This window comes from Quercus robur, chromosome 6 (genome assembly GCF_932294415.1).
Source record: "Quercus robur chromosome 6, dhQueRobu3.1, whole genome shotgun sequence".
Taxonomy (NCBI): Eukaryota; Viridiplantae; Streptophyta; class Magnoliopsida; order Fagales; family Fagaceae; genus Quercus; species Quercus robur.
The window spans coordinates 557,113-570,982 of record NC_065539.1 but is presented as its reverse complement, the minus strand read 5'-3'; the positions used below and the strand labels follow the sequence as shown (position 1 = coordinate 570,982).

The window sequence follows — 13,870 nt, the reverse complement described above, 5'->3', positions numbered from 1 at the left end:
GGCACACCATTTACATCATTTTTTAACTTACCAGTAACCACTTATTACATGAATAATTTATAATAAAAAAAAACTTGTAGCCCTAGTATTTTCCTCATTTTAGTGACCATAAAAAAATTTATAGATCTAAAATCTAAAATAAAATATACAAGCAAAAAAAAAATAGCTCAACAACAAAAATTACCAATAAAACTAAAAACAAAATTAAGCTCAATTAACTAATTTTATCCAAAATAAATAACCTTGCCCTTTAAAAAAATTCTAAACAAAAATAATTTTGTTCTTACCTACCAAAAACAAAAAAAAAAAAAAAACAAAAAAACTTTGTAGCTATGTAGCAGAATTAGAGGTTGAAATCCCTACACACAGTCAACAGTAAAACCACCCCCTACCTCAAAGTTCTGGCTTCATCCTGAAAACGCACTACTAGTCCTCCCTATTATAAAAGTATATTCTACCATCTATAATGCAATTGACTTTGAATCCACTTATTGGCAATATCATAAAAATAATTGTACATTAATTTTACCTAATTGCTAATACTTTCAACAAATTGCTTGAGTATCCTAACTATCACTTACACTTTCCTACCATTGAGTTCATTAATAGACTTAACATTAAACAGATTAGAAAACTATGAATATTCCTAAAACATGGTCATGCAACTCTTGCAATTATACCATAGGTTCTTACTTGTGTAATAAATCATAATCGTTGCACACATAGGTATATAAATGCAAATGGTACTTTAAAAGTAGAAAATCGAAGAATACTTAACAAGAAGAAAATTTTGGGTTTATGAGTCTCACTTCAGCAAGATTGAGTTTCACTTTAGTGAGGGACGGACAAGAATAAGCAAAGTTTGTCTAAACCTTGCTTTGAGTATGATATGAGTGAGGGACGTGCAAAACTTTATGTTTAGAATTTAAAACAATTTCCAAAGAATTTGCTCATGCAATACAATCTTACTTGAGTGAGAAGAGTAGTTCATTCATACAATGTTAATTGTCACTTGAGTGAGACCGTTACATAAATTTTTTTTTTTTATAGAATTATGAGGAAATGTGAGGCAAATAACATGATTGTGTCCCCAACAACTAGTAACAACATTGGCAATATTTTAGAATACCTATCTTGACATAAAGTGACCTTTCAAATGTGTCATTTCATTGGCAACTCTTCATTGATTATATAGTCATTCATAGATGGTTATTTACGAGGTTATTGTGGATCATAATTTGCCATACCACAATAGAAATTTACAAGATTTTCCAAGATTGCCAATTTGGCCTATAACTTACCAGTAAACTCATTCGAGTGATACAAATTTCATATTAAGGGAAAAGATATTTTCACACCTCTTATCTTTACTTTAATTCCTTTTAATTCTATACCACACATTTGTGTACTTCTATTCATCTTTTTTTTTTTTCTTCTTCTTGTACTCTTTTTGTCCTCCCTCCCTCTCTCTCTTTGGTCAAATTGGGGAATGGTGATTTGAAATTACAATGATTGAATTGCTCAACAAGTGCTTTAATGATGTTTGGACAAGGTTGTCCTCTAATTGAAGGATTCTTCTTCAACCCACTAGATTTAATATTTAAAATACTATAAACAACGTAAAAAATATGATTTTTTTTAATGGATCATGTAACTTGTTTAAATAATACATATTAACAATTTTATAATTCACCCTTGTAATAAGTTAGAAAAAATAACTCTTAACTATTTTGGAACCAAACTTTAACATTGTTTATTTTTCAAAAAAAAACAATGAACCCTAAATTAGAGTCATAGTTGCCAAATTATAGTTTATGTTGGATAGCCTAATGAACCCTATTTTGCTTTGCATCATCATCTAATAATGATATTATTGTAGGGCATTGTTTTTTTGATCTTATCATTTCAAAAGTGTCAAATTTGATTGTTTCCTTTTGACATAATCAGGAGAAAGTATGTTGTCCAAACGCCGTATGTAGTAGGTGCAGTATAAGATACGATTATTATTGTTGGAAATTGCATGAGTATCCTAACTATCACTTACACTTTCCTACCATTGAGTTCATTAATAGACTTAACATTAAACAGATTAGAAAACTATGAATACTCCTAAACCATGGTCATGCAGCTCTTGCAATTATACCATAGGTTCTTACTTGTGTAATAAATCATAATCGTTGCACACATAGGTATATAAATGCAAATGGTACTTTAAAAGTAGAAAATCGAAGAATACTTAACAAGAAGAAAATTTTGGGTTTATGAGTCTCACTTTAGCGAGATTGAGTTTCACTTTAGTGAGGGACAGACAAGAATAAGCAAAGTTTGTCTAAACCTTGCTTTGAGTGTGATATGAGTGAGGGATGTGCAAAACTTTATGTTTAGAATTTAAAACAATTTCCAAAGAATTTGCTCATGCAATACAATCTTACTCGAGTGAGAAGAGTAGTTCATTCATACAATATTAATTGTCACTTGAGTGACACCGTTACATAAAATATGTTTTTTTTTTAATAATTATGAGGAAATGTGAGGCAAATAACATGATTGTGTCCCCAACAGCTAGTAACAACATTGGCAATATTTTAGAATGCCTATCTTGACATAAAGCGACCTTTCAAATGTGTCATTTCATTGGCAACTCTTCATTGATTATATAGTCATTCATAGATGGTTATTTACAAGGTTGTAAGGGCTGAATTTGGATTGGACCCAGTGTAGGATTGGGTTTAAGCCCAACAAGCCCAAACAATGAATTTATAGAGCGTTGGTGAAAAAATTAATTCTACTCCAAAAGATAGACAATAAAAGTTGCTGAATTAAGGTTGTCGAACACAAGTAAAATAAGAAAATCTGTCATCGGCACGGCCTGAGGAGCTTATATTATAATATCTTGTTGAAGAACACAGTTACAAGGGTTCGCAATATTTTTTTTTATTAGGATTTCTTGATTTTTTCCAATCCCTTCCTTTAGGCCACCTTCTCATGCTATATATTACAATCTTCGTATCATTCCTACCATACACGTGTAGGTTGGATTCTAGGAACTCATTTTTGTCCCATCCAACACCTCTCAGAATCATCAACTAGTAGCTGTAAGGCTGCTTGATCACTGTTCGGGTATCACCTCCACATTAATGCGGCCAGAGAGTTGGTTGAGAGGCATTTAATGTGGAGGTAGCAGCTTTTGAAGATATTTATTGCCACCCTTTGCTCATCCCTTATCCAATGCCCAACTCTTAGTTGTGATGCAACCTTGAAGGATGCTTAGGATGATAAGACATTCTTACCGATCTCGAATCCCCGTTTCCAAGATGAATTATCTCCTCGGACGTATTTTGGACTATCACATACAATCTTTATTTCTTCTTCTTATACCGTTCTCATTATAACCTTATTTAACTATCCTCGGATTGGTTGATATCCTCGGATTGGGCCATAGGCCCAATTCATACAGTTTTAAATATTACCTTTTAGATAGTTGGCCCCCACAGAGGTTATTGTGGATCATAATTTGCCATACCACAATAGAAATTTACAAGATTTTCCAAGATTGCCAATTTGGCCTATAACTTACCAATAAACTCATTCGAGTGATACAAATTTCACATTAAGGGAAAAGATATTTTCACACCTCTTATCCTTTTAATTCTATCCCACACATTTGTGTACTTCCATTCATCTTTTTTTTTTTTTTTTTTTTTTTTCTTTCTTGTACTCTTTTTGTCCTCCCTCCCTCTCTCTCTTTGGTCAAGTTGGGGAATGGTGATTTGAAATTACAATGATTGAATTGCTTAACAAGTGCTTTAATGATGTTTGAACAAGGTTGTCCTCTAATTGAAGGATTCTTCTTCAACCCACTAGATTTAATATTTATAATACTATAAACAACATAAAAAATATGATTTTTTTTAATGGGTCATGTAACTTGTTTAAATAATACATATTAACAATTTTATAATTCACCCTTGTAATAGGTTAGAAAAAATAACTCTTAACTATTTTGGAACCAAACTTTAACATTGTTTATTTTTCAAAAAAAAAAAAAAAAAAAAAACAATGAACCCTAAATTAGAGTCATAGTTGCCAAAATATAGTTTATATTGGATAGCCTAATGAACCCTATTTTGCTTTACATCATCTAATAATGATATTATTGTAGGGCATTTTAAAAGTGTCAAATTTGATTGTTTCTTTTTGACATAATCAGGAGAAAGTATTTTGTCCAAACGCCGTATGTAGCAGGTGTAGTAGTATAAGATATGATTATTATTGTTGGAAATTAGGGAAAATCAATATAAAAAAACAAGCACACGTAAAAAAAAAAAAAAAAAAAAGCCAGTGCAAAACTAGGTACAAGTGTAATTGGCTGAGAAAAAAGAAAAGAGAGAAGTAATCATTAAAATAATAAATAATCAGTAATCACAACTTACCAAGGTCAACAAAAGTCAAATCAAAAGGCACCTTCTCTCCCTCCATGTCATTATCAGCCACGACAAAAAAGAAAGAAAACTTAGGTACAAGCAGTGTGTAAACCCTAGCCACCGCCTACATCGTATTGCCTGCCAGCTCGTTCCTCTTCTGTAAACCCTAGGCGCTACCTCACCTTAAAAAAAAAACCAAATCACCCTCTCCGATCAAACTGCAAGAATAATATATAAGTTTCATCTTTATTTCCCGAGATTGTTTTTCGCTGCTTGCGTACTTGTCGGCCTTTTTGGCAGTTAACACAACCCTTTTCCGCCGATGATTTCAAGGACATCCTTGGTTCAGGTTTTGTATCACTCTTTTTTCAATTACTATGATTTTTTTTTCCAGTTATAATTTGTATTACTGTTTAAGCTATTATTGCTGTTGCGGTTCATATATTTGCTCCCTATCAATTATCATACAATTAAACACTACCCCCTTTTGTTTACTAGATTTATAAATTACGACTCATAACATATAGCTATGTGAAAAAAAAAAATATTAGTTACATTCCATCTGTATGTTGACATACATTTTATGAGTTGTGTTTTTCTCACATTTGGCATGTTCATCTTTTGTCTAGTACTTAAAGAGTCTACCAAGACCGTTTTTGAGGTTCACTTTTTCCGTATTTATCCATTTTGCAGGTATTAATTAATTAATTAATTAATTATCATTAAAAGTTGGCACTCCTAGGCCCTGCTGAAACGACGACGATCAGTAGGGTCATGGGAGCCGAAGAATTTGGTTACAACATCAAGGAGCAGACATTTAATGAAATGGAGGATGATGATTTTAATCATTTCAGTGATTCAGAGTTAGTCTACCATGTTAGGGACGCTCTCAATTCTGTCTCATCGGTAAGCAATTGCTTTCTCTGTGACTTGCACACTTTTCATTTCTTTCAATTTAATATGATCGTTTTAGTAGTCACCTTGTTTTCATCGGCTTTAGTTATATTTAATTACGAAAGTATGGTAACGGGAATTTATTTGGTGGGCTTCATAATCATGGCAGTTTTTGCAGGGTTTTAATGTGCTTGTGATTATTCTTTTCTCTGATTTTTTGGTTTGACTTCCTTGCTCTCCTTTCATCAGCTTTGTAAATATATCATTCAAGTTTGTCCATCACACAATCATGTTGTCTATGCTCAATCTCTTCTTGGCACCATAGTTTAGGGCAGCTCTTTGAAATATAGATCAGCAAATTTTTCTAATTAGCAGGCTTAGAATTGATTTTCTACAATTGACTTGCCTTCTTTCATGTTTTGGTTGGGTAAAAATAATATATTGATAGTGAAATTATTGGTTTAATTATTCACTTGCTGAACGAAGTTTATTGTCAAGTGTTTAATTTTCATCTTATATTTTAACAATATGTTCTACTTGCAACAGGGTGATTGTGACAGTTATAATCAGCTTGTTGGGGTAATGCACCATTCAAAAGGACTTGCCCCTGATGAGGTGGCACTGCTTGTGGTAGGCCCTTTACCTTTATTTAGATATGCTTTTATTTAATTTTTCCCCCCAAAGATTTAGTTTTCTTTTTTTTTATTCACCTCTTAATTCATTCTTTTGAATCATAAATTCTTCTTTACATATGCCCTGCAGACAAGTTTAAAGGCGCTATCTGGAGCAGTTTCTTATATAGATATTTCTCTTCATGAAGCTCTTCTTTCTTCGGTGAGTAGATGATACTTGGATTTGTGTGCTTATTGATGCTGTTATGTTTTGTTGAATTTTAAAATTTTTTTTTATGGCAAGTGTTCTTCAGATTTTTGACATGAACATGTGGAACTATGGACCTGATGTGATGGATGCTTTGCTTGGACTAATAATATCCTTGGTATGTGGGTTTTGGGCATCACTTATATTGTTATACTTGATGACTTTTTTTTCCCTCTGAAGAAAGTATGGTGAACCTTCTATGATTGATTTTAACCTTACCATACTGCAGGCTTCTTCGAATGGAAAATATGTTGAATCATGTTTGGAAATGCTTGTGAGCAGTTTCACACCACCTTTCTCTTTCATAGATATGCTGAAGCAGCCACGTGGTATTGCCAAAAAAGACCAAGTTCTTTCTCGTGTGCATTTAGCTCTGAAACACATTGCTGATTTGGTGCCTCTTGCTCCTTCAAAGCTATGTCCAATTATTTCTCGGAAAATGCCAATCTATGAGAAGGAACCTGTGAGTTCAATAAGCACTTCACAATATGAACTTTGAGTGCAAACATGATATGGTTTTTTTGACAAAAGTACCCTTTTGGCCCTTAAAGTTTCAGGTTGTTTTCATTTTGGCTCTTCATGTTTGATTTGTTTTTTTGCTTGGCCAAGCAGAAAACCAAATCAAACACGAAGGGCCAAAATGAAGATTTTGAAATGTTAGGGGCCAATATGAAAACAAATCAAACATGAAGGGCCAAAACGAGAACAATCCCTAACTTTAAGGGCCAAAAGTGTACTTTAGCCTAGTTTTTTGCAAAATTTTGTTGTAAGTTATTGGGTCTTACTTCTTACGCGTGAGTTTTTAATTGTTATATGGCATTTATATTTGGGGCCAAATGGGCGGGGTAAGGTGGTGCACCTCTTGATAACCCCCATGGCAATTTGATGGTTTTAGTTTGCAGGTCATCTTTCATGCATATCATTGTTGTTTTGATGGTTTAACATTCAAATTATAGCAATTGGTTATAATGAACCAATGTTGTTAAAGGCTGAAGGTGATCTCAAGACACCAAGTTTTGTATTGCGTGAGGTTTGAAAGTCAAAAAGGCACTCGCCTGAGTGAAGTAAGACACTAGGTTATCAACACATTTAGTATACATATTATGAACTGAACTTCCATGTTATGGATCTAATTTATCCACAACATGGAAGTTGGGTTCAAAATATGTATTCCAAGAGCTGAGGTGCACTTAAGTACAAAGGCCTTTGGAGCAGCCTAGGTGCAAAGCTTAAGAACGCACTTGATTGAAGTAAATCACACGTTTTCCAAAACTAATGTATAATATTTTTTAGTTGAAGGATTTATAAAATATAATTAAAAAAAATGAATTTAGTAATATATTTCGCCCATTAACTCAAATGGTTAGAGTCTTGTGCAATTGCAAAGAGGTTGTAGCTTCAAATCCTACATAGGCTAGATCAATTCTTAAACTTTCTATGTAGTAAAAATAAAAATGCACAATATAACAATCAAGTAATCAAGTAATCATATAGCATTTTATACAATACTCTTGTTCTTTACAAAATACACACAACCCCGATATTTGATAGCCATGATTGAAATGAGGTGCATGGTTGAATTAAAATTTACCCAAAAAGCAAAGCCAAAAAGCACTAGAATTGTAAGCACTGAATTCTATGCCTAACATAGGCAATGTAATGCAACCCTATGTTATATAATCATCATTCTCATTATGCATAGGACCATCATCATTGTCATCACAAGATTTGTAACCCTTATCATCTTTCTCATCATCTTCCTCATCTACTTCATCTTAGTTAACCTCTTTCTCATTTGGAGTATGTTGTGAACTGGAACTTGAACCCGTTGCCCACCCTTTCATTTCTCTCTCTTATTCTAGAACTTATTGTGTTGATAAGTAATGAGAATTTGGCTGATGTGTTGTATAACACAATAAAATTGGTATAAAAAATTGAGAGTCCAATAAGTTATTTATCTTTTTTAGACAACAAATAAAAGATGCAAAAAGTGCGACTTTCTGCTTATTAGAACAGGCACAATACACTTCACTTTAGCTACTTGAAGCACTTCAAGTATGAAGCTTTGTGGCATGCTCAGAGCTCGCTTTTACCAACTTTGTGTCTCATTAAGGCTTGTGCATTGCCTCAAGGCTTTAGAGGCGAGTGCCTAGGTGAACACTACCGAGCTCAACTTTGCAAGCTTTGAAACAAACTCTTTCCAGTTTCAGAATTTTGGTTGTTTATCCATCGAATAAAACATTGATGATTGTATTGTTCTGGAGCTAATGTTGTATACTTGTATATGACGACATCCGTGGTTTGCCATTTGTCCCTAATGAAAATTTGATTGTTCCTTCCTATTACTATATTTTATTTTATTTTACTATCAGTAAGTAGTTACACATGCACCTAGTGGGTCTTGAACCCAAGACTTCACCCTCCATTCCATTAGTATGGGAGGATTAGAGCTATAGCTCATTGGCTTCTTTCTCATAACTTTTTATTATTATGTTCATGGTTTCAGTTTCCTATATAGTATGTTTGGGACTGTGTTTTGCTGCCTTAAAGTTTTTGCTAATATTGATTGGAATATTACTTCTGTGGATCATTAGATCTGAAATTATTCTCACTGTTCTTGTAGATGGTGGTCGTATATGCAGAGAACATGTTAAAGCTGGAGAGTGGTGCAATTGGAGAATTTGTTAGTAGCACTATGCTTATGGCATTGATGGATACTCTCATAGATTTGGATGTAAGTAGATTGAATTTCCCTAACAAGTTAGTTGCAAAAAATGTCACCGCATCTATATATAATCATGTATTAACTTTGTATAGGTGGATATTGGATGGGATGGCATTTTACATGACGACTCTAGTAAAGGAATATTTCAGATGGAGATTGAAGATATGGATGACTTTGCAGATTATGATGAGGAAGATGGCACTGAGGTAGATATACTATATTCAAAACTGCTGTATATCTTGTTTCATCATATAATCTTCTGAATGAAGAAATGGTATCAGATTGTTGGATTTGACTCACTGGCTTTGATTGTGTCTTAGATTGGATCATTTTACAAATCTATGGTCTTATATTCCATTGATTCATTGACATTCATGTTGGTTTATCCTGCCTCAACTCTTTCTTTTAGTCCTTCCTTTTTGTCCCAGTCCTGAATTATCCGAACACGTGATAACCACTAATAACGAATGCCCTAGTGGCAAAAATACATATGAGAAAAGTGTATTGGTTCCTGCCAAATTTTAAACCTTTGGTATATTATACTGTCTGGGAAGTCTTTTGTTTACTTATGTGATCTTGTTCTCTGCTGATTTTCTAGAATTCTTGAGATTGATTAGCCTGATATTTAAAGTAATCTAGGATATACTCTTACAGTTTCCAAGAGAATTAAGTCGGAAGAGTTTGGGAGGAAACTCAACTGCTGAAAAATTAGATAGCCTGATGGTGCTAACTTTTGAGCATCTCAAATCATGTGAAGTCAGTGGCCGTTTGACTGAGGTACTTTTGGATGCTCAATTTTTTAATGCTGTTGAACTACTCTCTGTGGCTAATGTCCAATTTTATTATATTATTGAAATGTGGTGATCAGGTCTTTGAACCTCTTTTAGACTCATTTCGGATTACTGTTCTTACTGCATACAAGTCAAAATTTGCTCAGGTATAGATATTTCATCAAATTTATGTGTTTTCTCTCATATGTTTCTCAATATTAAATAATTAGTGGTTTTTTGGTAATTGACAGCATTAAAATGCATTGCTTTTATTTTTCTGTAATGCAGTTTGTGATGTTCTATGCCTGTGCTCTAGATCCTGAAAACTGTGGTGTGAGATTTGCCGTGTTACTGGCAGATATTTTTGCTTGTGAAGACTACCCTCTGTCTTTCCGGTAATGATCTTGCTGTGAATTAAAAGACTTTATTTTTCAGTGTCAAACCTTTTGTTTTAGGTAACAATAATATTTTGCATTGGTATTTTAGGAAATGTGGTCTTTGAAGAACTTCCAAGTTGATCCAAACTATTCTTTTTCAATTGATTGTGTTTTGTACTTATGTATTGGTTATATAATTATTTTTTGGTTCTGTACATTCTGTCCACTTTGCATTGGTATGGTAACAACTCTAGGTATTTGGTTTTGGCACTTTGTTAAGGAACCACAAATTGTGTGAAGTACCTATTATGGTTATTAAGCTGAAAGTTTGGTCTGGGGCCTGTTCGTCTTGCCCGTTATTCATGTGCTTTCGAGGCACATTTAACCAAACCAAACCACATGGTGTTAAATTATTTTGTTGCATATTCCTGATTTTCTGTCTCACATGGTATCTCATAAGACTTATTTTGGGGGGTGCCCGGAGGTGGGGGTGGGGGTGGGGGTGGTCAATGGGTGGAAGGAGGGGTAACTACCTGGTTTGAAGTCATTTTGTCTTTGTATAGCTGAAGTGCATGCAATAGTTGGAATAACTCATTTTCTTTCACCATCCCATCTAAGTTCTTGCACCTCCAGTTCCCCCATATCTAGTCTGGTCTGAATTTATAGTTAGTTACTTGAAAGTTCTGCAATATAATTTTAATTATTTTTAGGAGCATCATCTATGGTGCTAATTTTTTTTTCTGCTTCTCTGCAGGATGAGTGCTGTTGCTTATCTGGCGAGTTATTTGTCTCGTGGGAATTTTCTGTCAGCTCCTTTGGTTGCTAGCATCTTGAAAAGGTTGTTAAGCATTATATTTTCTTAGAATGCAATTTATATTTTGTTACAACAACTAATGGTTAATGTACTTTTCTTTTGTTTATGAGTTCTCAGGTTGGTGGATTGGTGTTTTGAATATTGCAACAGAAAAGGTGGTGAAATGAACCCGACATCCCATAGACTTTTCTACTCTGGATGCCAGGTATATTATGCTTTAGCAATAATTGGGACTAGAAGCTTTGATTTTTGTACCTTATGTTAGTAAGAAAATGTTCATAGAGAGTAATGTTATCCAGCATAGTTGCCTTCTGAAATATTGATTTATCCATTTTGCATGCGCGTGCACAGACATTACTTGGTACATTTGATATCTTTTGGAAATTAAGAAAATGGCCTATAATGAGTGGTTTGTTGGCTGTGTGTTGCTGAGAACATTTAATCTCCTACACTACAAATTTAACAAAATCCCTTTTTGATAGTCTAATTTTTATATGAATAATTTTTATTGAAGTGAATTAGACAAGCCCATTTTAAACTGATGAAATGTTTTCTGTGGATAACCTAAGATTTACTTGTTTCTTTATGAATAGCATTATGTGATCCCTGTGCCTATGCTCCTTATTTATACAATAATATCTGTTGGGCAATTAAACTCAATTCTACAGGGAGGTTATTTACTGCTTTGATAAATTGCAAACTGATGGTTATTTGTCTGTACACAGGCCATCATGTATGTTCTTTGCTTCCGAATGAAATCAATGATTGATGTTGCTTGGTTCAAGCCGCATCTTCTCCTTATAGAGCAAATCTTGAGGCATAAATTGAGCCCATTGAAGGTGAGGAGCTGTCTTGGGGGACAGCCAAAAACTCTAAAAGGAGTACTCAGTGTATATGTTACAGTTTTGATATGTAAAAGTACCTGTTTTTCTTTGACATTAAGGAGAGTTTATGTTTTATTATGATTGTGTAACTTGTGCTCCTGGGCATGAGCATAAACTGCCAAGCTCGTCAAGGGAGAATGTCCTTGGATTACCTGACAACTGGTTCTGGCAGGTGGGATCAGTTGCCCATAGGTTTTATTAGCTAGAGGAGAGTCCAAAAGGCTCTTCTTTAGAAAGGTTCCCTATATTATCAAAAAATGAAAAATAAAATTATGACTATGTACCTTTTTTAGTCCCTTTTTTCTTTTTCTTTTTTTCCTTTTTTCCTATTTATTTTAATTTTTCAGTGTTACTGGATTGTGTCAGGCAATCTAAACGTTGTCAGATTGTGCGTTGTCTTACGTCTGTTATCATTTTATGACAGGTATGTCTGCCTTCTGTTGTAGAGGAATTTTGCAGACAAGCAGAAGCAGCTCAGCTATTTACCTCATCTGAGGAATTCAATTTTAATGACTTGCTGGAGTCAGAACATTCTAGAGCTTTTGGTGGGATGGAAAGGCTTGATATGTTCTTCCCATTTGACCCATGTTTGCTGAAAAAAAGTGACAGGTTGGCATTATAGATTTTGGATAAAAGATTAATTTCAAAATGAAACAGAATTTATATTGCAATTTTTGACATTACATAGGGAGGCTGTTATAGCCTGTGAGAAAAGCACACTATACTCCAACCACCCTTTCTCTCCCCTGTAAAATTGGTTTGGGTATGTTTCGTAGCCCATTTAAAAATTACCATGAAATGATGGAAAATATAACACGAGCACATTCTGATTGGTTTTCTCATGGTGAGAATAAAACTTTTGCCATGTTTATGAAGCTCATTTTGTAAGGATGCTAGATACTGGTCACCAACTTTGTTTGGTGGGCTCTCCACATTTTACCAATAAAAGTTCTACTTTAGATAAAAAGGATAACCTTTTTGGATAGAGTTTACCTCCAAACCGATTTGGAGGGAAATTCCCCAACCTTGCTATGTTACAATTCATAAAACTATCTGTGTATTTTTAGTCACATGGCCTATTTAATTGGTAATATTACTTGTTTAAATAATCTAATGAGACGTATGATTTAGTTTACATGGATGTTTTAATGAATTGCCACATGGGTTGGAGGATATTTCTCCAAATTGGAGGAAAACTTTGTCCAACATTTTTTGTTGCAAGAAATTTAACATTTGTTTTTATATATATTTCGAATGTTTTACTGACATTACTTATTTTCTTCATTATCTAAAGGTTCATTCGGCCACACTTTGTGTATTGGTCAATGGTCAGACCTCCATATGATGATGATGAATGTATTAGTGATGAAGATGTTGTTGAGGAAGAGCTTGATCTTGATGTGAGCAAAATGTCTATCACACCCCGGAATCCATTGAGTTATTGGATTTCAAATGGATTAGAAGAACCTAGAGGAATGCCTGCAAGAATTAGACCCTCAACAAGTCCGGAGTCTTTTTGATGTCAAAACACTTTTTGTCTTTGACTCTTTTTGCTGGAAGAGATGGAAACAAAATCTACCTTTGCTCATACTAAACAGAAGAGCAGGCTTCTAAATATGAAAGATTGTTGCTCGGTTCACCTCGAAGGTGTGCTGCTCAGCTGACAGGATGGTTTTGCCATTACAATTTTGGGCTATATAATTGTGATCTGACTTCCCTTTTTTTTTCTTCTATTGCAAATTGTAAAATTAATTGAAGAAGTTGAAAAGTCCTTGTTTGATAAATTTTGAGTTAGTTATTATTTATTGTTTCTGTATTGATTGTAACAGAACACACAGTAGAGGGGATAACTTATTTCATTGCGATGCATTGGATCTCCATCATGTATTTTCTTAGCATTTATGATCAGATTTCTTCTGAGGTCACATAACCGATTGTGAGCGCCATGTTGTTTACATGTGCCTGGCTTCCCAAATCGATATGGAATTTAACGACTCCGGTCATGTTGTATTTTTGAGCTACAGCTGTTGACGTTATGAGGGAAATTGTTGTACATCAGTAGTTGAATGGGTGCTAGCATCAGCCGGTGATGTCCTAGTCTTG

General features: G+C 34.0%; 1 protein-coding gene across 4 annotated transcripts; it reads left to right on the top strand.

Annotated features, from left to right (window-relative positions):
* Nucleotides 1-4,477: 4,477 nt before the first annotated feature.
* Nucleotides 4,478-13,645, top strand: LOC126690414 (uncharacterized). 4 transcript variants are annotated; one of them, XM_050385537.1, is made up of 16 exons: nt 4,478-4,773; nt 5,118-5,330; nt 5,865-5,948; nt 6,081-6,152; nt 6,244-6,315; nt 6,427-6,660; nt 8,821-8,931; nt 9,015-9,128; nt 9,562-9,699; nt 9,791-9,859; nt 9,981-10,087; nt 10,824-10,907; nt 11,001-11,088; nt 11,609-11,722; nt 12,192-12,376; nt 13,062-13,645. In XM_050385537.1, the coding sequence occupies exons 2-16, from the start codon at nt 5,199-5,201 to the stop codon at nt 13,285-13,287; spliced, it is 1,830 nt and encodes a 609-aa protein (XP_050241494.1). In that variant the 5' UTR covers nt 4,478-4,773; nt 5,118-5,198; the 3' UTR covers nt 13,288-13,645. The 4 variants fall into 4 exon arrangements, with proteins under 4 accessions (XP_050241494.1, XP_050241495.1, XP_050241496.1 ...); XM_050385538.1 differs by having other exon boundaries at nt 4,478-4,775; nt 5,124-5,330; XM_050385539.1 differs by having other exon boundaries at nt 4,479-4,773; nt 9,577-9,699.
* The last annotated feature ends 225 nt before the right edge of the window (nt 13,646-13,870 follow it).